The following is a 22,537-nucleotide window of genomic DNA, read 5'->3' as shown; positions in this document are numbered from 1 at the left end:
TGTTCATGATTACTCACTCGCCGCTCCGCCCTGCCCGAGCCGACCCGATCGTGATCGATCCGGTCCACACGCTTTGTGTGCAACTCCGGGCGCCCGCAGGTCTCTTGTGTTTTGTTGTGTTTTGTTTTGTTTTTTTGCATTCACATGTGCTTATTTGCTCTTTCTCCCTGATTGTAAATCCCCCTTTTCTACTAGAAATAACATTTTAATCTCTCCCCTCGAACCGCCCTCCCACCCCCCGTTCTCACTCCTCAGTCTTCTTCAGCTGTATATCCATTTCTGTTGGCTGATTTCTGGTGTATATGAAGCGCTAGGGATCAGTTTTATTAAGCCCATTAAAGGCGCAATTAGCATTTAAATCTCTCTCCCTCCCCTCCGCCTCTCTCTCCTCTCTCCCGCTCGCTCGGGGGTTCGCCGCCCCCCCCCCCACCCCAAACACCCCCTCCCTCTCCATCTCAATGTCTCTGTCGCCAAGGCAACCAGAGCAAGTTCTGCTTCCCCTGCTCACTCTCCCGTTCTGCAGTATGAGGTTGGTGGATTCACTCCGACCTCCCGTCCGTCTCGTCCAGAGTCTCCGGCGGTTTTTGTTCTAACCCGAGCCCGTCGTGTGGTATCTGCCGCCGGCGGTGTAGCGTGTACAGGTGTTTGTGCGAGAGTGTGCCGGGAAGGCGCCGCTAACAGGTCGGGGTGTGGGCGCTGTGAGTTTGCGTGTGTGTGTGTGTGCCTCCGATGTTCGCAGGTGATTTTTTTTTTCTGCCGTGTTTGGACGGTGCCCGTGCTGCCTTTTCGATCGGCCCCGGTTCTGATCTCCGTTCAACAGATCCGCTTCTGTCCTCGTCTGCTCCGTGCGCCCTGGGTTCCGGGTGGTAAGCAATGTGTGTGTGTGTGTGTGTTTGTGTGTGGTTTCCGACCTGACGGTGCTGTGTGTGAACGGAGTGGCTTGTTCCATCGGTGGGCATGTCTGTTTAACCTCGGCTGTCTCCGTGTCTCTCTCTCTCTGCTGTCCACTCCGTCAGAAGCACTTCACCTCATCGCTGCCTTCTCTCTTCTCTCTTTCAGGATGAAGATCAGAAAAGCAGCGTTTCTATGAAAACCTGAAGCTATGGAGAGATGGTGAGAAAGATTGACTGGGAGGAGTGTGCCACCTGATTGATCGATTGATTGTTTGATTGATTATTTGGCATGCTGACGGACTTCACAGTCCGCCATCCAGACTCCTGGCAGTGTAGGGATGTGTTGATCCAGTTCTGGCTGTACCAGCTGTGCTCGTGGTGTATGTCATTGTAGTGCTGTGGTGTTAAATCACTCCCAGTCCGCGAAGCCCTGCATTAACTCCTTCCGCTCTGACTGTCCTCCTGTCAGCTCGGTCTCTCTACCCCTGTCCTGTGCTCAGATCCGACTGGCCGTTCTCTGCCTCCTGGTTGCTGCGGCGACGCGCCCTGTCTCGTGTGACCAGAGTTTGGGAGGTACGAAGGGTGGGAGGGAGAGTGGGAGGGGGGGCGAGACTCCTCCCCCGTTGCTGTCAGTCACCGCCCAGGCCACGCCCACCCTGCCGTGGGCGGTCCTGTGGGGCCCCACCTACGAGACGGAGGAAGACTCGGGCCACGTCCTGGGCCCCCAGGACCCGCCCCGCCATCCCGGAGCGGCGGCAGAAGGCGTAGAGGAAGCGGCGGAGGTCCAGACGTCACAGCATCGCCACCGGATGACGGGCATCCCGGCCACTACAGAGTCGCAGCTGCTTCTGGAGGAGAGGGAGAAGGAGAGGAAGAGCGAAGGCAAGAGCGAGGAAGAGGAAGGTACAGGAGCATTGCAATAGTGTTTTGAGAACTACATTCCCATCACCCCCTGGGGTCGCGGCAACAGCAATGCATTGTGGGTGGCTTCTCCGTCCAAGAGGAGGGTGGGAAGCGTAGTTTCTGTAAATGATTAGGGGGGGCTGCTGTCAAGTCGAGCCGGGAGTCTACATTAACCCTTCTCTCTTTCTCAGTTGATCCTCAGTTCTACGTTACCGTAACAATCTCTTCTCTCCTCATCCTCACTGCGGCCATTATCACGGCAAAACTGTGGTAAGTGCCTATGCTTTTTTTTTCCCATCTAATGTTTAGGGCTGGCAGTCAGGCTTCCCACTGCACAGCTAATAGATCCATTACAGCACTTACTGGGAGCTGCAGGCATCTGTATATGAGCCAGCACCAGATGCTGCAGTTTAATGCCTGTTACCTCCACTGGGTAAATGTGCGCAGGCAGATTGATGGCGATAATATTAAACGTATGAACACAGCTGATTTGATTTTCTGCTTCGCTGAGCCTTTGCGCTTCAGCCTGTAATTTGGAAAACCTGCGCTGGATCGGACATCAATTAAAATGGCTTGTCTTTCCTTCCACTCCTGCCCTCCTGGTGTTCTCTCGCGCTCACGGAAGCGTTTCGGCTCCTCTGTGGTCCGCAGCCAGCTCAGTCACTGTGTGAGCGCAGGGAGCCCCCTTCGCTCTTTCAGATCAGTTTTATTAAACCTGTGTGTACAGGGTTCCCAGCCCTGGTCCTGGAAGAACTGCCTGATGACTTAATTGATCTGCTTGCTTGTTTAGTCTTTCACTTGTTGTTTCTTTTTTCCCCCCGTCAGTCCTGTGTGTAATTAAAAAAATCCCTCATATCAAGGTGACAGTTTCCTAGCCCCTCGGGACTTTGCACAGCCTGCTTGGTGTTGTTTCTGATTTAACGCTTGTTGTTAGTCGATCAGTTGAGGATGAACAAACAGATGGAAGTGATACTATAGCAGACGTGCCCTCTATAGAAGGCACCCTGTATAGGACACGCCCTTAATGGGGGTGTTACCCAGTGATAACCACACCCACCATGGGGGTGTTACCCAGTGATGACCACACCCACCGTGGGGGTGTTACCCAGTGATGACCACACCCACCGTGGGGGTGTTACCCAGTGATAACCACACCCACCATGGGGGTGTTACCCAGTGATGACCACACCCACCATGGGGGTGTTACCCAGTGATAACCACACCCACCACCTTGTAACAGCCACGTCCACGGGGCGTGACACTATGAAGGACACATCTACAGTGGGAGTGACACTGTGAAGGACACGCCTACAGTGGGAGTGACACTGTGCCATGCCACGCCCAGAATGGGAGTGGCGCTGTAACAGACGCCGACCATGAGTGTTTTTTTCATATCTTATCATATTGTTAAACACACCTTTCTCCCTCCCTCCCCCAGTTATGACCGGAGCTGCTCGCGGCACACCCCTCCTCTGTCCCGCGGCGGGGCTCCCTCCCTCTCCCTCTCTCTTCCTCGCTCCCTCTCTCCGGAGGACAGCAGACAGACGCTGACCTGTGGGGCGGGACTACCCCGGACTCCTTCCTTCGACCGGGACCGGTCAGTGTCGTCTTGTCCTTGGCCGCCTCTGTCTGTCGATCTGCGTGTCCCCGTCCTTTATCCTTGTGCCCGGTGGTGTCTTCGCTGCTTCGTCTGAGCGTCCGGCAGCCTGCACTTCATATCCACCCAAGCATCGAAAGAGACTGCTCACTGCATTTGTGCTTGTGTGTTCTTAGACAAAATAAACCCCATGGATCTCGGGTATTGACTGACTGTTTCGGTGTCGTTTTGATGAATTGGTCGTTCGTGACCGACCATAGTGCACGCTAGTGACTTTGACGGCTGCACAGGTGTTAATAGGATTGATCCGCTGCAGGAGGTGAGGTTTTAACCTGTTGAATGTGAGGCTAGGAGACAATCACGGATGGCAGACACATAAAGGAATCTGTGCTCTGCTTATCAGGGGATCAGCACCTATGTGCCACTGGTGAGCTGGAGTGAATCATCGCCGATAACAAAGCTAGGCCTTCTTTTGGGCTGAATCAGGGTTTTTTGCTCTGACGGACTTCAGGGAACCAAGTTTCGGAGAATGATCATTGCCAGTTGTTGGAGAACAGGACAATCAAAGGTCCAAATGAGATGGTCTCAGCAGGAGAGTCTAGTGGGTACAGGGCTCTGCTGGTAGAGACTGACGTGAGTCTGACTGCAGGGCCCTACAGTGACCTCACTCACTGCCCTTCCTGCAGACACATCTAGTCTCCTCCACACTGCAGCAGGACAACACACTTCCTCATGCTGCTCATGTATTGACAGCTTTCTTGCATGGTGTGAATGTGACAGTGTTACCATGGATGATCAAGTCACTAGGCTTGAGCCCCACTGAATACTGGTGGGGTGAGCTGGGATGACGTGTGGCATTTTGGGCTCAGAGACCAGCAATCAGACACAAGGCTGTCCAGGGCTCAGAGACCACAGATCAGACACAGGCTTGTACAGGGCTCAGAGACCAGCGATCAGACACAAGGCTGTCCAGGGCTCAGAGACCAGAGATCAGACACAGGCCTGTCCAGGGCTCAGAGACCAGCGATCAGACACAAGGCTGTCCAGAGCTCAGAGACCAGCGATCAGACACAGGCCTGTCCAGGGCTCAGAGACCAGCGATCAGACACAGGCTTGTCCAGGGCTCAGAGACCAGAGATCAGATACAAGCTTGTCTAGGGCTCAGAGACCAGAGATCAGACACAGGCTTGTCTAGGGCTCAGAGACCAGAGATCAGACACAGGCTTGTCTACAGTCTATGAGAGGAAAGGGAAAGATTCCCATAAGGCAACATCTGAAACCTGATGCACAGCCTGAGTCACAGAGCACAGCTTCCAGCAGTGACCACACAAGCTGCCAGCCTGGGACTTTCCCAGTAGATCTACTGCTGATCACCCCCTTTGATGAAAATATAAATCAGCAGAATTTATATTTATCGGCATGAATTTACCTCTGTCCCGCCTGTACTATAAAATGTCAGTGCACCAGCTACAGAAAAGATTGGTGTTCTCCTTATAAAATTTGTTTTTGTTGTAAGTGGTTTCTTTGGATGCTGGGTATATGTACAGTATGTGTTTGAAAAGAGCTACAGGGAATGTGTTTTACCAGTATTTTACCCCACTTACTGTATTTCCATGACACTGTTCACACTTTCAGTGGAGTGTGCTGTTTTCCTCTCAGTAGGATGGAGACGGCTTTCAGAACTCATTAAGTGGAGAGTTCAGTGTGAAAATCTGTGCAGGCTGTTGCTGGTTCTTTTACATGAAGAGGCAGAAGCAGCAAGTTTAATGTGATGTAAGCACATTTACACACAGATACAAAAGACAAAGCACCCAGCTTATTTCTAACAGCTTCACCCAATTTAGGGTCATGGGGGAGCTGGAGCCTACCCCAGCACAAGGCAGGATACACTGTGGACGGGACACCAGTCCATCAAAGGGCACACACAGACACTCAGACACTCACATCAGGGACAGTTTTCCCAGAAGCCAATTAACCCACCAGCAGAATTGAACCCATGGCCCCCGTACCTACCCAACCAGCACACCACTGTGCCTGCTAAAATGTCCAGGAGGCCAATATAGATATCTCACAGTAGTTAGCATTGCTGCCTCGCAGTGCTTGGGCTCTGGGTTCAATTCCAGACCTGGGGTGCTGTCTGGGTGGAGTTTGCATGTTCTCCCCGTGTCCACATGGGCTCCGGGTGCTCCCACAGTCCAAAGACAGGCTGGTGGGTTAATAGGCGTCCAGGAAAACTGTCCCTAATGTGAGTGCGTGTCTGTGTCAGTGTGTGTGCCCTGTGACGGACTGGCGTCCCATCCAGGGTGTATCCTGCCTTGCGCCCCTTGCTTGCTGGGATAGACTCTCGATTGGACGACGCAGTGAGAAAACAGATGGGTGGGCTCCACCTGACCCGGGAAAGCTGCGTTAAAATATTTTTTAAAAAAAAAGAAAAGGAAGAGGACTTTTGTTCTCGTGCCCTACTGTGTCACGACTGCTTCACGGCGGATTTCGGCCTGGAGCAAGCGCACACCCAGGGCCTTTGGAGGAGGGCTGTAAATATCCGTGGACGTTTCAGTGATGCTCCCCTGCCATTGCGAATTTGAATTATGGGTTAATATCCGTGACTGTGTTCAGGCCCAATAATGAAAACAGAAAGAGCTCCGGTCCCTGCAACACTGCAGCCTGATGTAAATCTCTGGAAGGCGCAGTTTTAATAATATACTGTATATATCTAATGTTGTAGTGTTTATATATGTGGCCCCTGATGGGCAGAGGAATTAGATTATTTTTCAACTTGTATTTCATCATTTATTTATCTTTCTTCTCTTCTTCTTTTTCCTTCCTTCTTCCCTCTTTCTCTCTCTGTCTGTAGAATACCCGTTGTCAATCTCTGAGGTTCTTAATATGTTACTGCACTTCCTGACTCGCCCCCTAGGAGGCGCTCTGCTCCGGACTGTTCCTATATCTTCTCAGTCGATCCTCTGTGAATCTGTCTGCTGGACACTCTTTTTACTGGATCCTGTATTTGTTTCTTGGGTTGATTTTTCTTTCCGATCTTTGCCTTTTGACAGACTGTGAACTGAGGTTCCTTAAGTTAACAAGACGAGAAAGCCATGTTGAGTTGGTCACGGGGGCACAATGTTTGTGATCCACGGTTTCAGTGACAGCAGGTGTTAACAAGGTAATTGCGCCAGGCTGAAACAAAGCCATTGAAGTGGTTGTTTCTGCACTGAAACTCTTGCCAGGGCCATTTATTGTCTTAATTTTTACTACTGCAACACATGGAGATCTCCAGGTGGAAGTCACATATTTTCAGAACAAACGATTAAAACAAGCCATTCTAGAAGCCATAAGTATGTGACCGTTACTGCAAGAATTTATTACCCTCTATTGATATTCCCCAAGCAGTGATTCATTGAGTCTTATATCACCCAAGCCATTATTGGCCAATCCTGACATGACCTTGCCCATCACTGGTCAACTCTGACATCACCCGAGCCATGATTGATTGGCCAATCCAGACATTACCAGAGCCATGCTTGATTGGCCAATCCTGACATCACCTGAAGTGTCATTGATTGGCCAATCCTGACTTGACCTTACCCATGACTGGCCAATCCTGACATCACCTGAGCCATGCGTGGTTGGCCAGTCCTGACTTGACCTTACCCATCACTGGCCAATCCTGACATTAACTGAGCCATGATTGGTTGGCCAATCCTGACATCACCTGAGCCACGATTGATGGGCCAGTCCTGACTTGACCTGAGCCAAGATTGATTGGCCAATCCTGACATCACCTGAGCCACGATTGATGGGCCAGTCCTGACTTGACCTGTCCCAGGATTGAGTGGCCAGTCCTGACATCACCCAAGTATATCACAAAGATTTCCAGTATGTGCCTTTGTACTGTATATGTACTGCCCATACATGCAAAGGAATTACATATTGGCAATGAATGATCTTGACACACAAGCGATCTGTCAGGTAAATCACTGGCCAATTTCGATGTCGCACAAGACGTAGTGTTAAGCATTTTTTTCCCCTTCGGTGTTTTGTCCTGTCCCAGGGTGAAACAGAGATCAGTGCAAGCATAGTGTATATTTCTATATATGTTTGAAGGAGGCGAGTTTCTTTAAACTTGGGGTGGTAGGGGGCGGGTGGCAATCAGAGGGTTAAGGCAGAGTTTCCTAAAATCCGGGCCTCGGAGGGGGGGGGGGTCTCCCCTTGAATTCTGTTTTTTGCGGTACCCCCAAGCTGACAGGTTCCTAGACTCCCCCATTTGTTACAAACACCAAACCAACCGTTTGCTCTGCGACCTGATGGCTGTTTGCCCTCTGACCTCGCTCTCCTGGAAGGACCTGCTGCAAGGGTGCTGATGTCATCAGCTCTGGGACAAAACAAGAGGGAATTCTCTGCCCCCCCCCCCAGGTACAGCTGTCTGAACAGCTGCTGCCGGTCTGCTGAGTGTCCCCGAACAGGCAGAAGACTGCCGCTTATTAATCAGGCGCCCTTCACCCCCGCGCGCCGCCCAGAATGCTCGGCGGTCAGATCACTAAGCCGGCAGGAGCAGCAGTTTCGCGCCCTGGGGTGCGAAGGCTGGTTTTCCCCTTCCCCTTTGCTATTAAAATAACGAGGGGGTGTTTTTTTTTTAACAAAAAAAGAAAGGCGTGTTGTTGTTTTTTTTTTCCCAGCAATACCTGTAAGGACACGGCTGGGTCAGACACACACCTGAAAGGAAACACAGGGCTAGCCAGGCCCCCTGGCACGAGAGCAGTGAGCCCGTGTTCGGGCTGGATTTCAGTTTCGGAACCCCACCGGAGCCCTCACCCCCGCCGGAGCGTTAAATGAGAGGAGGAGGGGGCGACCCCAGGGAAGGCGCGTGGAGGTTTTGAGGGCGTACACTGTACGCTGGCTTCATTCCTTCGCAGTATCTGCTGTAGAAACAGGAGGCCCAGATTTGTCTCCTCTTCTCTGCCGTCTGTATTTGACTCGAGAGTTGGAATCAGACTCGATCCCGCTGACGGCCCACTGAGGGACCTCCTTGTGTCCTGTCCTCAAGATGGGAGTGGAAGGTCAGGGATGTCCCCTAAGTCCCCCCCGCAGCGAGGGTAGTCAAATTTGCTTCTCTTTTAAGTGTCCAGGCGGGGTCAGAGGCACTGCTGCCGGAGGGGAGCGTATCCCACTGAAAGCTAGTTCAGGAGCCTTGAACTGGAGTTTGTAAAAGCCCCCCTTCTATTTATAAAAACGCCCAAGGGTCATCTTGTACTTTCAGTCGATTACTTGTCTTTCGGTTCGTGGTGTGTTACACCTTTTTCTGACAAGGACTGCCTGGATATTGATTGTAATATTGACCGTATGTCTATGTGTCGCAATGTTGCATTGATCAATAAACGGGAGTTTGTGAAATACTACATCAGTGTCTGTCTATAACCAGGAATCAAAACTCCTCCATGTCTCCTCTCCCGTACCTAGAGACTCTTCAGCCCAATTAAGTGGGATTACACTAAAACACTCGAGGACAAGTTCTCGTCTTAAAACGAACTTTGTGGGACAAGCCCGCCAGGCATGGTGTTGAAGCTGACACCCTGTTTTTTTTTAAGAATTGTCTGGATGAGATCCTCCAATCAGGACAGGAGGTGCTACTTTACCCAAAGGGTAGTGGGAGGGTGGAACAAGCTGCCCAGCCTTGTTGTTGCAACCCTGGCTTCTTTCATGAACCAGTTGGAGGAGACCCTCAGCTTAATTAGCTGTTAGCTATCAGACAGGTTGCATTAACCAAATGGCTTCCTCTCGTTTAAAAAAGTGTTGTTTTCTTACATTTTTAAGTACTGCATATTTATTATACTAATAGTACACAGGATGGGAATATCTTTGAGTTTTGTATTTTAAGGGACTTAAATAGGAAATTGAATTGGGGAAAAAAAACAATGTTTATGTCAAAATCTCTACAGAATGTTAAAAATGTGTATCGCAAGATAAAGACAAAGCACTTATCTTACTGCTGACACCTTGAATCAACAACACAAATTATAGGTCTTTTGCTAAATAAAACCCAACCTCCAGCAACAGCATCCAAACAACACTTTAAGAAAAAATTGGTGACAGAGACGAAAATGCATTTTGTCCATTTTTATCCTGATTCTGAGGTTGAGAAACCACTGTTATTTCACATAAGTGCGCTTCAATCCAAGATACTTGGACTACTTAATGATACTGCATGATAAACAGCTCTTTTTCTTTTATTCTCCGAATAGCTCTCAGAAAACTGGAACGTTACTGTTTCAGACAAAGGTTCGCTTCTGAATCGCTGTCAAAATATTTTTCCAGCTCGTTGTGTAGTTTAGTCTTCCTCTATATTCCCCTCATGTATGATAATAACTAACTTTGCATTTTGTCAGAAAAGCGGATGAATTTGATCTGAAGGATATGGCATTCATCCAACCATTTTCTAAACCGCTTTATCCAATAAAGATTTGCGGGCAAACCTGCAGCATCATTGCTGGGGCCCTGGGTTCAATTCCTGGGGTGCTGTCTGTGAGGAGGTTGCATGTTCCCCCCCGTATTGACGTTCCTCCAGGTGCTCCAGGTTTCCTCCCACAGCCCAGAGGCATGCTGGTGGGCTCATTGGCTTCTGGGAAAATTGGCCCTGGCGTGAGTGTGTGTGTGAGTCCGTGTGTGCCCTGCGATGGACTGGCATCTGTTCCGTTTTGTCCCCTGCCTTGTGCCCATTGCTTGCTGGGATAGGCTCCAGCGCCCTGCTCCCTTTCTGGAACAACGGATGGTTGACAGTTGTGTGCTGAGAGAAAGCGTGAGACCAGTCTAAGGATGGCTTTGGCCTCTGATGTCTTTGAAAACCAGTGAAAGGATACAGGAGAGCTCTGCGTAAGGGTGACTAGGGATGGAGAGCCCTTTTAAAATCCAGACTCAAAACCTTCTTCTTAGAAGAGCCTTTACTTGACTTCTTCTGTTCTTTACCTGTTTGCTCTCATTGTTTTTTCTCATTGTGCATATCTTGTGTATTTTTTTGTTGTTGTTGCGGCTCTGTTAAGCGTTTTGAGAAGCCTGCTTTAAAGGCGCTATATAAAATAACGTTTATTGCTTAAAAATTGCTGAGGGCTGAAGCGGACTTGTGCTCTGAACTCTGCCGCTTACAACAAGACTGCTTGTGAAAATAAATCAGAGAGGACAGACAAATATGCGACTGAACTACAGGAAGAAAAAAGAAGGTTTTGGCATTACTGCCAATGCAAGTGATTATTACCGTTTTTAAGAACAGTTAAGAAAAGAAGGGGCTGTTCAGCCCGTCTCGCCTGCTTGGTAGTAGAAGTTAATTGATCTGAGGATGTCATCCAGCTGTTTCTTGAAGGAAATCAGGGCATGGGCTTCAACAACATGGCCGGGTGGCTTGTTCCACACCCCCACCACCCTTTGTGTAAAGCAGAGGCTCCCGGTGTCAGTTTCAAATGCACTTCTGCATCCTGTCTGGTTTGCGATTCACAGTTCGTTGGGAGGAAGTGCGTTGTGTTGCCTTTGTCGGCACCCTTGAGGATTCTGAATATTTGTATCTGGGTATTTTTGTAAAAAAAACAAATTAAGCCGGAGAATTTAAATGAATCCACGGGCAGGTGCAAATTAAAACACAGCTAAACCGAGGTCAGCAAGCTGTGGGAACCTGTACCAAATATTCCCTCTGGCTGTGGAAGTGCAAGATGTCATGTAATATTCATCTTTATTCATTAAAATCAATTAAAATGTTAACGATCTGGCCAAGTAATAACAAAAACCCTGAAAAAATAAAGAGTGTGAAGTCAATCACCAAGTGGGGAAAACGGCCTGATAAGCAACTCTCGTACAGATCCAAGATTAATACCGTTAAAAGATTCCTTCTTTCCTCCTTTCCATGAAAAAAGCTGCTCTGCACATTTGAATAAGTGTATTTATTTTGAGAGGTAACTGAGTTACTCTAAGAAGTGAAGAATCTGGAACATACAACCATTCATTGCAAAGGAACAAGTAGCAGGTTTATTCCATGCTGAAGAAAGAGAGAAAACACACTGTTTCGGCTGTGAAGCCTTCTTAAGGTGTCGAGAGTCGCTGATCATTTTCCCCCACTTCGTGATTGACTTCATGCTCCTTGTCTTTTCACTGGATTTGATTACATGGCCAGATCGCTAACATTTTAATTGATTTGAACTAATCAAGACAACATTAAATAGACAACCATGTATGTACAGGCAGGGCCATGTTCACAAGCAAGCCAATCTGTCAGAAGTGATGGAGAGTATGGAGTCATCGTGAAAAAGGTTTTGGGTTATTTATTCAATTCACTAGCTACATGTTACTTCACTAGAGGAGGTGACTTTTTTAAGATGCCTTAATTTAGAAAATGTACACACTGTACATATATCCGTATATATGTACAGGGCGGAGTGGTGGCACTGTGGCTCAGGATCTGCGCCTGTGGCTGGAAGGTTGCCGGTTCAAATCCCACAGCCAGCAGAGGAATCCAACTCTGTTGGGCCCCTGAGTAAGGCCTTTAACCCCCAGCTGCTCCAGGGGCGCTGTATAAATGGCTGACCCTGCGCTCTGACCCCGTGCTCTCTCCTGTCTGTGTCTCCTGGAGAGCAAGCTGGGGTATGAGAAAAGACAAATTCCTAATGCAAGAAATTGTATATGGCCAATAAAGTGATCTTATACTACTGTACTTCAAATTTACCCCCTCCTCACAACCGTCATTCATTTTATTCATTTGTTAGTTTCTCTTGGAACCTGAAGTTTTAAACCTCTTCTGCAAGTGAAGCCCTGGGACCCGAAGCCAATCCGATATCGGACACATCCCTTTATCCCACCTCCAGACACCTCCATTCCTGAGGTTTTCCGTGTTTCCCCCCAAGCCCTGAGGGCCAGAACTCGTGCCTCGTAGATAAATTGAGGTTGCGGTTCAACCTTTTCCAGCCTGGCCCAGTTTAAAAGAAAGAGCAACACCACCTTACGTTTGTGCCGAGAAAAGAGTAGGGGTGTCACCCCGGTGTCCTGGCCAAATTTCCCCCTGGCCCTTACCAGTCATGGCCTCCTAATAATCCCCATCTCTGAACAGGTTCCATCACTCTGCTCTCCTCCCCACTGAGAGCTGGTGTGTGGGGAGAGGACTGGCGCATCATCCAGGTGGGGCTGCACACTGGTGGTGGTAGTGGGATTCCTGCCTGTAAAGAGCTTTGAGTGGAGTGTCCAGAAAAGCGCCATAGAAGTGTAAGGAATGATTATAATAACTAACAAGCATTTTGACGGATGTCTCTGTCTAGAAAAATGAAGTGTCTTTGTTCGGCAGCAATCGCAGCCGACAGGAGGCTGATGAAGCACAGCGAGTCCTGTGTGTGCGCGCGTGTGAGCCCAGCACTCCACTTTTACCAGGCTGCTGTGCTTCTGCGAGTCAGTCTGGGAGAACAGGTAGGATGCGATGTGTGACACACACACAAATGTACAACGCCCCCTCTGTCAGGCTCGGAGAGAGAGAAGCCTGCTGCTGCTTTCATCTGTTTTTTTCTGCAATCAAATGATGTACAATTTTCCCCACGCAAAGGTGTGAAAGAGAAAAAAAAACAGCCTTGTCTCAGGACTACCCCACATATACCTGATTCTGCGGCATATATACATATATAGACATACAGTCTAGGCCTTTGAAAAGCACGTTCAACTTAATGTAATGATCTGATTTGTTGGGCACCGGAGAACTCCTGTTGAAATGAAAGCAAGCAGACCCTGTAGCTCTCCAAGGTCTGGGGTTCGAGACTCCTCTGCTGGATCCCCAGTCCAGAATTCCACTGATACAATCATCGCGGTGGCTGGGACCCCTGGTTCAGTTCCAGCTCCGGGGAGGGGGGGGTGTCTCACGGCCCTGCTGAGAAAAGCCCGGTGCCGGATCCACTCCTCGCCTCTGCCCTGCGCGCCCGCGCTGTGTGTGTCTGAGCTGGCACCCCAGCAATCCCTTCCCTCCTCCGAGTTAATTAGCGCAAAGAAATTCTCCCATCTGTAAACCCCGCGATCTCCCGAATTAGAATTGCAAATGAAGGCAGAGACGTCATTAATTACAGCTGGGATTAGATGGGGGAGAAACGGAGGGGGTGTTGATACAGTGTCTAAGCGCAAGGACAGCGTGCTACAGGGCTGCCGTCCTGAGACAGGGAGCAGAGCGGGACAGATGTCCCCGCTGTCTGGCAGACTGGACGCGTGACCGGCCTGGAAGGGTCCAACGGAAAATCTCGCATCTCTCCCCCCCCCACTCATCTCCTCCTCTCCGCGTGTTGTCTCGTTAGCCGTGACTCGGGAAGGAGGCTCATCGTTTTCATCAGCAGCGCAGGCAGCTGGTGGCGCTGCCAATCACGGGGGTCGAAGAGAACGCCCAGCCCGGGAAGGAGGGAGAGACAGAGCGGCGCAGGGGAGGTACCGTCTGGGGGCGAGCCCGCCCGGTTCCTCGTCCAGAAATTCCGGCGGGCGGGGAGGGGAAGGGGAACGCGGCGAGATCAGAGCCATTTCAGCTGACCCCGCTGAGAGAGCCCTTGCAGGAGAAACAGCCTTACTGGGCTTTAGCATTAAGACCGAACAGGCTTATGCCTACTTCAAGGGACATGTCTGAAGCCGGAGGAGAGATGGAGACAAATCTGTTGCCTGAGAAGGGCCCAGAGGAACAGAGACAAGGTGTTAAGCAGAGATTGGGGGTGGTGGAGGGGATCCCCATTACCTGTAAAGAGCTTTGAGTGGAGTGTCCAGAAACAGGGCTACAGAAGTGTAAGCTATTATTATAATTATTAAGCGCAGAGGTGTGAAGAGAGCAGGGGAGAGGGCTGTTTAGGCAACAGCAGCATTATCGCCTTGGAACCTGATTTGAGCAATGGCTGCAAGCCAAGCACGGGAGGGGAGGCCTTTCAGCAAGATCAGAAGCTAGGTTGCTGGCACCAGTGGTGTCAGTGGACCTGTAGGTGGCGCTCTTTGCCCTGACCACAATGGGTCATCTATCGGAGACCTGGAACACCGTGCTGTGGGAGGTAGCACCTTTGGGATGAGACTCTACCCCAGCGGCTCCCAGTCCTGGTCCTGTGGTTCTCATTCCAGCCCGCCTTACTGGATCGAAGAAGGAGCTTCAGCAGAATAGTTTCATTTTGTTTCTAATCCCAAGTTTGGGATTTCTTTCTACTGGCACAGCGCGACGGTTAAAGGGCCAGCATCTCGAAGAGCTGGGGGCGAACGGTGCGGATCAAGTGGATTACTGCGAAGTGAAGGAAGGGATTGATTGTAAAACCGAGGGCTCAGCTGGAACACAAAGCAGCAGGTGTCGGGCTCACTGGGACCAGGAGTGCAAATCACTGCTTTAAATCAAGGCCCTGACTCATTTATTGTTGAGCATTTCTTGTCACTAATGAGCCAAAGGCACTGTAAGAGCAAGGCTGTTACTCTTACAATGTCACAAATTGCACTCTGGGCTTGAGCCTCCCTGACGTTCCTCCCTAAGCAGTGTGTGCGCTGATCTGCTGTGTAGTGGGGCTGTATCCCCTCCTCATGTCTATTAACCAAGCGCTTGCGATGTCTTTGGGGCGCACAGCACTGCACAAAATGCGAGTGGACCACTGTCGTCGTCACTCCTCAGAGAGTCAGTCTTTATTTGACAACGCCGAACACTGCCCTTTAAAACTGAAACATTACAATTAAAACAAAAAAACCCAATCACAACAACACACACAAGCGTTCCGCCAACCATCACACTAACCCCACCCTGTTCAGCACAGCCCTCGACCCCGGCCTCAGTGCGCGTCTGTCTGTGATGCAGGGATCGCCCGTCAGGGAAGCCGGGGGGCTGGTCAGTGCCAGCAACCCCTTTCTGACTGCGTGGGTCTCCCACCTCCCATCGTGCTGCTCTGCCACTGACCTGCTGCCCGTCCCCGTGGACCGACCGCACCAACAAGGGCGAAAGAGAACGCGGCGAAGCACGGACCGGGATTTATTGAGCGAAATCGCTGAACAACAAGTCAGAGGTGGGAAACTCAAACACAGCTGAATATCTCCCATCATTCCGGGTGGATCTTCTCCCTGACTCTCGAGACCGCCAAAGCGCGCGCGCGCGCGGCGGTCGCGAGCAAATTTAAACCTCTCGCACGGACGGCTTACAAAAAAAATAATAATAATAATCGAGCCCGTGCTGGATGAATTCGAAACCAGGGTAAAAATCTAGAACGCGGCGCAAACTGGACTAAAATACAAATCCTTCAGTCGGGGTTAGTGGGCGATCCATGCGAGTGCGATCGGCTTTGTGTATGTGCTCCTGTCATGTCGTCCTCAGTTTGATTTGGACCAAATCTTCCCACTGCCGCGGAGTCTAAAAAAGAGGAATGGAGGGGAGGGGGGCAGGATTAATGGATAACCTAATACACATCCAAAAGATGTATTTAACACAAGATACATTTAGAGGGTTTTTTTGCAGGTCCTAGTATGACAATATTTTGTATGTCCACAATACATGATATTCACACTCTTACCCTTTGACCTTCGAACTCTTTTTGCCCGGTTGCCGTGGCTCCTGGGAGGAGGCGGGGTCTCGTGGCTCGCCGGCTGGCTGGTCAGGGTCCTGATTGGTCGCTGCTCCGGCAGGGGCAGGACCAGAGGACGAGGAGGAGGAGCTCGCCTTCAGGGTCTTCTGCAGGTTGGAGACCTGAGAGCCAGCGAGAGAAACAGAAGAGTTGTTCTCTCTCTCAGCCCACCCAGGCAGCCTAACACATCACTTGAGAGTGAAGGTATTTTCAGTACAGTGATTACATCAGAGCATTACTGGGACCATTTTTTACGGCAGCCCACGATCTGTATGAAAATGCTAGTCTCCATCCATCCCTCGGACTGCTTCTTCCAATACAGGCTCGCAGGGGAACCGGAGCCTATCCCAGCAAGCAAGGGGCGCAAGGCAGGGTACACCCCTGACGGGGCGCCTGTCCCTTGATGGCGTGTAGAAAAACCGGCCCTGGAGCGAGTGTGTGTCTATTTACCTACCAGTACATCTTTGGACTGTGGGTGGAAACCTACGTGAACCTGGGGAGAACATGCAAGCTCCACACAGACGGCACCCCAGGAATTGAACTCGGGGAAGCAATCCTGATCACTGTTCCACCCTAGTCTCTATCCTTGCCATGTGAATTCTTTCTTGTGCTTTCTCAGACATCCAGGAGAACACACTTGCACCTGCCCCCCTGTTTATGAAGGCTGTCTAGTTCCAGGTGGTTCTGATCGGCTGTGCAGTGGACAGACCAGAAACAGAACGATCTTCAGAAAGACGCGTGGAGTTCACCTTCAAACTGCAGGCAGAATATTTCCGTCGTTCCACCGGGACACAGTTCAATCAAGCAAGATCAGATCTATCAATGCACTTAGCCCTGAGCTGTGATCAGTCTCATCAGTCTGATCAGACAGACTCAGCTAGTTGAACACCTTTTCAGACTGGACCTTTCTGAAATGGACCAGCCCACAGTGTTTGTATCCTCTGTTACAACTCTCACCATCAGCCCTGCATGTCACAATACAAGGAGTGTAGAGGGCGGGATACAGAGGTGATACTGACCTCGGTCTCCACTTGAACTTTGACCTTCAGCTGGTTCTCTCTGTACTGGTTGGCCCGGGCCACCTGCTCCTCGATCCCACACAGCACGGCCTCACAGCCTGAGCACCTGCACAAGAAGAGCACGAGGCCGCGATGTGAGGTCTTCAGAAACGAGTGTCATTCACTCTAACGTCCCTCAACACACCCTTGTGAAAATGACTGCATTGCGATTCGAGTTGAACTCCGGGCTCCAGTTTTGTGAGGCAGCAATACTAACCCATTGCTGGACCAGAATATCTGAGTGTAGTTCAGGGAGTAACACAATTATACAGATCTGATGAGAAATACGTATAAAGGTAATGACACTGGACACACAGCTGTCTTTCTGAGCAATCCACGTTCTTCCTGTTTACAGTATGGCCTGGTGCATCAAGAACAGGACAGATGCCGACAGCACCTCACTCAAACCACAACACAAGGGCTGGACACTCTGAGCACTCTGTATGACAGAGCTGGGCATGCAGAAGACAAGATGCACACAAGATTTCACTTAAAACAATCCTTCACACTCCCCCAGAATTGGACACCTCAGAATGCTCTTTAAACAATGCAGAGGGAGGGCGGGTTAAAAGAATCACTTCAGGCCCGAGATCAGTTCTGTGAAACAGCAGCAAAACTGACGCCAACCCACCACTGCAGCTGAATCTCAACTCCATCTCTCAAAAAATCCTTAAGACACCCCCCTGAGCCTTAAATCGCTCACACAATCTATTCTGTAATGGATTGGTGACTTAGATATGATGTACATCGTTACTGTTTGCCAAGGCAATACTGACAGATGATATTAAATAACGGGAATTGTAAGTCTTCTCCAACTAAAGGCTACATTCTCTGAATTTTTAAGAGCCCCTGTGCTAGGGCAGATACCATTTTTTTTATATATTGATCTGTAAGCAAATGAAGTGCTTTAAACTGTAGGTTGTTGGTTGAGAAGACGTACGTTGGCGAAAATGATGAGAGGAATCGTGTCTTTTGGCCATTTTAAAAAATAACCTTTGAACAACACAGGGAGCAGGTCCTGCAGGAAATCAGTTCTGTCAATCGGACGCCAACCCACCGCTGCTGCTGAAAATGAACTGACAAAACCGCACAACACTGACTTCTAAAGGGAAAAGTAAAGCAAATTAAAGGAACGTCAAGTTTTCCCCCAATTCTCAAAAACTAGATAACTTTCCAGTGGAAAGGCAAGTTCAATGTTGTTTTTTTTCTGAAGCAAACAGATTTTTAGGATCTCGGGTGTACTGAACCAGCTACCCCCCCTCCACCATCTTCCTCTTGCACGATTCCTTCGGGGCTCCCTGCCAGCGCCCCACGTCATCCGTGCTGCTGCTCACCATTCCTGCAGTGTGTTGGCAATGTTGGGCAGCTCGTGGCGGCCCAGGTCCCTCCCCACGCTGCAGTCCACCTCCACCTGCTGGTTGCGCTGGTCCAGCTTGCCCTGGATGATGTCGCTGTACACGGCCTCGATGAGCAGGTCCTCCAGCTCCCTCACATTCTTCAGCTCCAGCTGCTGCAGGAGGAGGGAGTAGGGGAGGCACTGGGAGAGGGAAGGAGCAGAGGAACATGGTCAATACAGCACAGACTGTGAGTTCACCACCAGTACTACACTCACAGTGCACAGACCAAGAGTTCACCACCAGTACTACACTCACAGTGCACAGACCAAGAGTTCACCATCAGCACTACATTCACTGTGCACAGACTGAGAGTTCACTACCAGCACTACATTCCTTGTGCAGAGAGGACTCAATACAGTGCAGACTGATAGTTCACCATCAGCACTACATTCACTGTGCACAGACTGAGAGTTCACCATCAGCACTACATTCACTGTGCACAGACTGAGAGTTCACCATCAGCACTTCATTCACTGTGCACAGACCGAGAGTTCACCATCAGCACTACATTCCGTGTGCAGAGATAGTTCACCATCAACACTACTTTCACTGTGCACAGACTGAGAGTTCACTACCAGCACTACATTCCTTGTGCAGAGATAGTTCACCATCAACACTACAGTCACTGTGCACTGACTGAGAGTTCACCATCAGCACTACATTCACTGTGCAGGGAGAGGGAGGTTAATACACCATAACTGGCTAAATGCCACAGTAAAGTACCACTGCAGCAAGAGAGCACACAGTCAATGCAGTACAATCACTGCTTACTTACTGATCAGACACGACAGGGCCAGAGCACTGCTGTACATCTGCACTGCATTTCACAGTGCTCTGGGTTTCGCAGTGCAGTTACCTTGAGATTGGAGGCTAGGCTGATGATGGAGAGGTGCCGGAGTTTGTTCTTCTGGGCAGGAGTTAGCTCAGGAAGCGAGGCTGCGTTCTCTGACAAAGGAGGAGAGGGTGTTTAACACAGACTGGCGCAAACACCCCGTCCCAACACACCTACCAAGTGTACTGCCGACTCTGAGCTGTCAGTGTAACGAGGCGCTGAGATCACAACACACAGGTGGCGGGGCTGACCTTTATAGTCGCAGTACGTCCCGTAGGCGAAGAGGTTGAGCAGCTGGTAGACTGGGGCATGAGGTCCCGACTCCAGCTGAGAAGAGGAGACAACTTAAGTACACACACCTAGACCGAGGGTCAGAGGGTGAACTTCCCAGGCGGGCAGCGTGGCAGTCATCTGATCAAATTCATCGAGCTTTACTGGCATGACTGATGACTTACAGTGCTGTCAAAGTGTGCACCATCAACATAACATCTACAAGCCAAACACATCAGAGGATGTTTACATACAACACATATAATGCCAGCAAGTCAGACAGCCAGTCAGTCGTACAGTCGTACAGCCAGACAGCCAGACAGCCAGACAGCCAGTCCCTCTCCATCTGTCTGCCTGGCTGTACAGGTCTAGGGCTCTGTCAGTACCTCTCTGACGTTGGGCAGCTCCAGGATGTCGGAGAAGACGTAGAGCCCGGGCGTCTCCAGGAAGGAGGAGAGCGCCTCCGCCAGCGCGGCGCCCGAGAGGGTCAGGAGCTGATCCACCGACACCTGTCGCACCTCCGACATCTGACCGGGAGCAGGAGAGGAGTAAAGACTCGGTGACCGACGGCACGGACACGGAGCCGAGGGACAGAGGATGAAAGATGAGCAGGAAAAAGGTGGGTTACAATAATAACTCCTTACACTTCTATAGCTCTGTTCTGGACACTCCACTCAAAGCTCTTTACAGGTCATGGGGATCCCCTCCACCCCCACCAGTGTGCAGCCCCACCTGGATGATGCTCCAGTCCTCTCCCCACACACCAGCTCTCAGTGGGGAGGAGAGCAGAGTGATGAAGCCAGTTCAGAGAGGGGGATTATTAGGAGGCCATGATTGGTAAAGGCCAGGGGGAGATTTGGCCAGGACACCGGGGTAACACCCCTACTCTTTTTGAGAAACGCCCTGGGATTTTTAATGACCACAGAGAGTCAGGACCTCGGTTTTGTGTCTCATCTGAAGGACAGTGCCTTTTTACACTATAGTGTCCCCATCGCTATAGTGGGGCATTAGGACCCACACAGACTGCAGGGTGAGCGCCCTCTACTGGTCCCACTAACACTTCTTCCAGCAGCAGCCTTAGCTTTCCAGGGAGTCTCCCCTCCAGGCTCACACCTGCTGAGCTCCAGTGAGCTGCCAGCGGTGAGTTGCTGGTTAATGTATCTGCAGCCTGTGAGAAACGAGAAAGGCTACCACAAATGGGCTGATGTACTGGAATGTAGGATGATGCACTGGAGCTACAGTGCACACCCTATAAAGCATTTCACCATATGTATGCACTCTAGAAACAGCGAGCTCAAGGGAGGTTACTTAAACACACTGACTAGACACAAGAAAACACTCAGAGCGAGAGAGATAGGAAATTAACACAATCATAAAGAGGATGCACAGTGCGTTCACAGTGTAATGAGAAAGACCATTGCTGTTTTTTGCAGACAGCACTGGACCGAAATACATCCTATACAATGCACACACATATATAATCCTTTGATTTTAAAACGTTCAATAATAAACCGATTAAAAAGCGTAGTCAAATACTGCCCTCTCATCATCAGTTACTTTTCGTAAGCAGTGCTACCCAACTAAACCGTCTTCGTGTCGCTTTCTTGCAAACCGGCGCAAGAATTAATCTGAGCCCGAGGCTTCCGGGACCTCGTTAGGCCTCAACTGCTTTTCTAACGCACGCACACCCAGAAAAGGTGGCCATGTGTTTCTGAGAGGAGATACGAGTGTGCGCTTTGCTAATTCTTTCATCAGGGCTGCTGTTTCACTCAATTACCTTGAAATCGCGTCACTTTTCAACCCGGAATCCAGATCTCGGCAGCCGCACGCACGCAGTAGCTTTTTCTGTAACAACAACTCGCCGGCGCCTTCCATTGGAGGAGGCGAGAGGGAGGCGGGCCATTGTGTCTGGTTCGAGAATGGGATTGGGTTTGATCCGTTGGGGGGGCGGAGAGACAGACCATCCCTCTCTTCTGATTGGACAGCAGCCCGTTTCGGTTTCAGCGAGAGAGTCACTAGGAGGCGGATCTGATATTCACCCCAAAATGCTTCCCCACATCTTAAAGTGCCGCGACGTCCTCTGTCTCTGCTTCCAGAACGCTTTTTTAAAAAATATATTTTGATAAAATGCTCGTAACAAGCTTATGATGAATTTATTAGTACTCTAAAAACGACGCCTCCGGCTGTTCTTTCAGTGACACTAGACGTGACGATGCATTCACACGTGGAGTGATGCCGTCTGACCAGGGCTCCACTGACACCCCAGGAAAAAAAGTGGTAAGATTTGCCGAGGTCTGCAGCCGCCGCCTCGGTTTTGGACTGTAATTGGAAGGTTGCGGGTTGAAATCCCACTCTGTACGCGGGCTGCTCTAGTGAAAATGTGCAGAATGAATGGACATGAGGGGGGTGTCTCTCTCTGTACCACTATAGTGGATCACTGGGCTCCATGACATTCATAAAATAGTGACTTGGCCGTTTACATTTCAGTGCACACACGTCCCGGACACTGATGCTCTTTTTAAAGAAGAGTGCAGCTAGAGACGGAGACGAGAACGCGAAAAACAAACCGAGTTTAAGGCTTTAGTAGAATACAGTTATTGTAGGCAGATTATGGTGCTACTTTTTCACAATTTCTGGAACTGGAAAAAAAATGTAGTAGCCCCCCGTGAACCGCTGAGGTGTTCACAACCCTCAGTTAATTTAATTTACGGTGTGTTCATTAAACTAGCACCACGGCGGAACGTGCCGGTTAAATGAAATGTCGATTCCTTCTCCACTACTGCACCCTTGTGGTAGTACGGGGGACATAGGCATCTCCCCAGCCTTAGAGCAGGAGTCCGGGCTCCAGCCTGGCTCTCGGTGATTAAACTGCACCCGAATTGTAGAATTAAAAAAAAAAAAGTCATCTGTGACTTGTGACGCAGGATCGCTGCGGCCACTGCCGATCCGGATTCGAATCCTTGGGTCTCCACAGGGTAGACGGTGTTGGATAAAAGCCCAAAACAACATAAATGATAAGAGAAA

At 50.1% G+C, this 22,537-nt stretch overlaps 2 protein-coding genes across 2 annotated transcripts; one reads left to right on the top strand and one right to left on the bottom strand.

Moving 5' to 3' along the window:
- The first annotated feature begins 504 nt into the window (after nt 1-504).
- pianp (PILR alpha associated neural protein) lies at nt 505-15,427 on the top strand. The gene is made up of 10 exons (XM_088940126.1): nt 505-866; nt 1,060-1,113; nt 1,363-1,796; nt 1,988-2,066; nt 3,235-3,393; nt 7,734-7,806; nt 8,438-8,450; nt 13,188-13,407; nt 13,692-13,818; nt 15,200-15,427. Exons 2-10 carry the CDS (start codon nt 1,103-1,105, stop codon nt 15,425-15,427), a joined length of 1,344 nt encoding a protein of 447 aa, XP_088796252.1. The 5' UTR covers nt 505-866; nt 1,060-1,102.
- cops7a (COP9 constitutive photomorphogenic homolog subunit 7A) lies at nt 15,001-21,398 on the bottom strand. Its single transcript, XM_088939812.1, has 8 exons — nt 21,291-21,398; nt 19,900-20,040; nt 19,495-19,570; nt 19,268-19,356; nt 18,349-18,551; nt 16,976-17,081; nt 15,906-16,078; nt 15,001-15,745 (listed from the first exon to the last, which is right to left on the bottom strand). Exons 2-8 carry the CDS (start codon nt 20,038-20,040, stop codon nt 15,706-15,708), a joined length of 828 nt encoding a protein of 275 aa, XP_088795938.1. The 5' UTR covers nt 21,291-21,398; the 3' UTR covers nt 15,001-15,705.
- Between the last annotated feature and the right edge of the window lie 1,139 nt (nt 21,399-22,537).

This window comes from Atractosteus spatula, chromosome 22, assembly GCF_055471065.1.
Source record: "Atractosteus spatula isolate fAtrSpa1 chromosome 22, fAtrSpa1.hap1, whole genome shotgun sequence".
Taxonomy (NCBI): domain Eukaryota; kingdom Metazoa; phylum Chordata; class Actinopteri; order Semionotiformes; family Lepisosteidae; genus Atractosteus; species Atractosteus spatula.
The sequence above is the reverse complement of the archived record's forward strand: the minus strand, read 5'-3'. Positions and strand labels throughout refer to the sequence as shown.